Source organism: Psammomys obesus, unplaced genomic scaffold, assembly GCF_907164565.1.
Source record: "Psammomys obesus unplaced genomic scaffold, mPsaObe1.curated_primary_1811, whole genome shotgun sequence".
Taxonomy (NCBI): Eukaryota; Metazoa; Chordata; class Mammalia; order Rodentia; family Muridae; genus Psammomys; species Psammomys obesus.
In genome coordinates, this window is record NW_026596088.1 from 298390 (window position 1) to 302006 (window position 3617).

Sequence of the window (3617 nt, forward strand, 5' to 3'; positions counted from 1 at the left end):
AGAAAGAAAGAAAGAAAGAAAGAAAGAAAGAAAGAAAGAAAGAAAGAAAGAAAGAAAGAAAGAAAGAAAGAAAGAAAAACTCTCCTTGAACTTAGCACTCAGGGTGGAGAGGGGAGGCAACCCCAGATAGTTTGTTAAGGAAAAAGAACCACCTGACATTTCTTTACAGAGTCTGGTGCTGTGGCAGCTGCAACCAGGGCCCCTGCTCAGAGGGCTGACAGGACAGGTGAGGCCTCCCCACCCTACCACACCCTGTCTATTGTGCCAAGGCCAGGGCTAGCCTGACCTAACCCTGCTTACCGACTACCAACCTATTTTGGGGAGGGAGTTGTGGTAGGTGGCCTTCCTTGACCCTCCCCACCCCTTAAAACTACATTTAGTAAATTTTGAAGCACTGTTGAGCATTGTTCTCACTTCCGCCCTCAGCACATTTTGTGGACCAACACAGGCAAGCACTCATTGCCAGGGTCACATGTGTTGATGGGGTGTTGGATGCTCTGTATGGCAGAGTGCTGACTGAAGGTCAGTACCAGGCTGTTCGCGCAGAGGCCACCAATCAAAACAAGATGAGGAAGCTCTTCAGCTTTGCTCCAGCCTGGGACCTGACGTGCAAGAACTTGCTCCTCAGTGCCCTGAAGGAAACACAGCCCTACTTGGTGGCCGACCTGGAGAGAAGCTGAGTTATCTTCTCCAGCTACAGCCCCTACACATCTAGCTCCTGACATTGTATGCTCAGTTCAAAAAAAAAAAAAAAAAAAAAAATTTTTTTGTTTTTTCTCCCCCTTCTTGGATGCTTAGGTTCACTACATTACCAAAGGCCACACGGGCTAAGGGTTATGGCTCAGTGGTAGACCATGTATCTACCATGCACAAACCCCTGGGTTCAATCTCCAACACCAAAATTCCAGACTCAAGTTCTGGTTTCACTGTTCTAGTGCAAGAGTTCTCAAATGATTCCTGGTCTCCCACTTGGGAGCTTATCCCACATTGTCCCAAGAGACTTTGAGAACACACTTAACATATCTATCCCGGTCAAGTTAAAACGGGACAGGGAATGGAAGCTGTGCAATGGTGGCACATACCTTAAATCCCAGCACTCAGGAGGTAGAAATCTGTAAGGCTGAAAATAGCCTGTTCTAGAGTTCCAGGACACAGAAAAACCCTGTCTCAAAAAACCAAAACAAAATAGGGAAGAAGGTTTGGAATTGAGAGGGGCAGCTCTGCCAAAGAAACAAACAAATCCATGTCACTTTTGTGTGTGTGTGTGTGTGGTGTTGGGGGTGGCCGTTTACTGTGTAGTCCTGGGAACCTAGACCAGGCTGGCCTTTAATTCAGAGATCCTCCTGCCTCTGCTTCCTGAGTGCTGAGATTAAAGGCGTGCACCACCATGCCCTACCCAATTAAGATTCTATGTTCTGCTTTTACCATAATGTAACTACTTTCACAGGAGAGGGAGAGGCAGGGGTAACAGCAGGTTACCCAGGAGGCCCAGAACACCAAACACCTACTCACTTCACTCCCACTTCCAGACTTGGTCTAAGCCTCTTAGCTGCAACAGGCCTCTGATTGGTCCTCCTGCTTCTGCGAAAACTGGTCATAGGAACAGACTGTCTTACGACACATGAACTTCTAGCCTGGTCCTTAAACCCCACCCACACCATCTTCTCTCACACACCCTTCCACATATACCCCACTATCCTACTGTGCTTACACCAGACACTACACACTTGGATTATAACTCTGCAAAGTTTACTTGTCCCAGCATGCTCAAAAGCACACCTACTGGCTCAGAGAAAATTTCCTTCCAAGTATCTCTAAGACAAAGTAAACCACTGCTACAGTCTATTTTCACAAAGACCTAATAGAACTGGACCTATCAATAAAAGACTTTAATTTCACATGAACTTGCTAGGCATGGTGGTCCACGCCTTTGATCCCAGCCCTATCCAACCCAGTCAAGGATACAGGAATAGTGAGACCCTGGCTCAAAAAACTCCGTATGAACCTAATGGTTACCACCAGATAAGACATAAGTAACACTTTTGCAAGCATAGCTACTAGGCTGGGGATGCAATTGTAGAGGGCTTGTCTATCATGCCTGAACCCTGGCTCTGTCACCCTGCCCCCAATGATGTGAACATCTGTTAATTCCCAGCTCTGCAGACAGACCTAAGTACAAAGGAGAGGCAGAAACAGAATGGCCCTGAAGCTAGCTAGAACACAGCACAGCAGTGGAAAGTGCACCTGTGTTCACATACACAAGTTTTTTTGTTGTTTTGGTTTTCACTTTTTAAAACAGGGTTTCGGGCTGGAGATGGCTCAGGTTAATAGCAATGACTGCTCTTCCAGAGGTCCCAAGTTCAATTCCCAACAACCACATGGTGGCTCACAACCATCTATGATATCTGGTGCCCTCCTGCAGATTTTAAAGAAATAAAATAAAACAGGGCTTCTCTGTGTAGCCTTAGCTGTCCTGGATTCCCTTTATAAACTAGGCTGGCCTCAAACTCACAGGAATCCACCTGCATCTGCCTCCCTGAGTGCTGGGATTACAGGTGCCACATATATTAATTTCTCAAAAAAGGATAAGCCCTTGGGTTGCAGAGATGACTCAGCAGTCCAATACTTGCTGCTCTTTCCAGGGAAACCTATGTTTGGTTCCCCACATCCACAAGAAGGCCCAATCTGTAACTCCAGGTCCCGGGAACCTGATGCCCTTTTCTGGCTGTGGTGAGTACTGCATGCACAGGAAGCATAGACATAGAAGCAGGCAAAATAAAAAAATCTATACACACAAATTTTAGAAAAGAAAAAGAGAGAGAGAGAGAGAAGCTTGAGCTGGACATGGTAGTGCATGCCTTTAATCCCAGCAGGAGGGAGGGAGAGGGACAGAAGCAGGTAGATTTCTGTACATTAGAGGCCAGCCTGGTCTATAGCAGGAATTTCGAGCCAGAGAAGTCTTAAAAAAAAGTAAAAAGATTAGCTTGGAAGACATAGGCGGGCAGACCTCTTTGCTCAAGGCCAGCCACTACAGCCAGAATTACATGGTGAAAGACTACCTCAAAAAAATTTTTTTAAAGGTTCCAAACCAACAGTTTGGTTTTGCATAGTTGTTTTGAGGGTGCTTGAAAGGGTCCGTCTATATGTAGCCTCCACTCAGATAACCGCCTGTCTTCCCAAGTGCTCAAGTTAAAAGCCTGTGCCACCCACCACACCCAGCCTGAAGCGGTATTGTTCTAATAGCTTCTCCAAGGGCCGAGGAGATGGGCTGGAGTGTGGGGGTTGATACAGCAAATATAAGGACCGGAGTTCACATCCCAGAACGCCATATAAAAGCTGGAAACATCGTTGTCTCCATACTAAAATCTTTGGCAGAATGGGAAGCAGACACATGAGAATCCATGGAAGCTTCTAGACCAAGTCACAGAACAAGAGACCCTAATTCAAACTTGTAGGAAGCAAGTTCCAGCATCCCAGGTTGTCCTTTGACCTCCATATAAAAGCCCTGGTGTGCATAGTCCCCACCCCCCAACCACACACATCTTAAGGACTCTCCTTTCCCCTTCTATTTTTTCTGGGAGGAAAGGATTCAGACCTCTGCATGCTAAGCCAAGTAG

General features: G+C 46.4%; 1 protein-coding gene across 1 annotated transcript in view; it reads left to right on the forward strand.

Annotated features, from left to right (window-relative positions):
* LOC129691410 (apoptosis-associated speck-like protein containing a CARD) overlaps window positions 1-750 on the forward strand; it is a 1291-nt gene extending 541 nt beyond the window's left edge. Inside the window, exons 2-3 of the mRNA XM_055627540.1 lie at window positions 170-226; window positions 427-750. Of these exons, the coding sequence (XP_055483515.1) occupies window positions 170-226; window positions 427-680 (311 nt within the window). The 3' untranslated portion in view covers window positions 681-750. The remainder of the gene's footprint in view (window positions 1-169; window positions 227-426) is intronic.
* The last annotated feature ends 2867 nt before the right edge of the window (window positions 751-3617 follow it).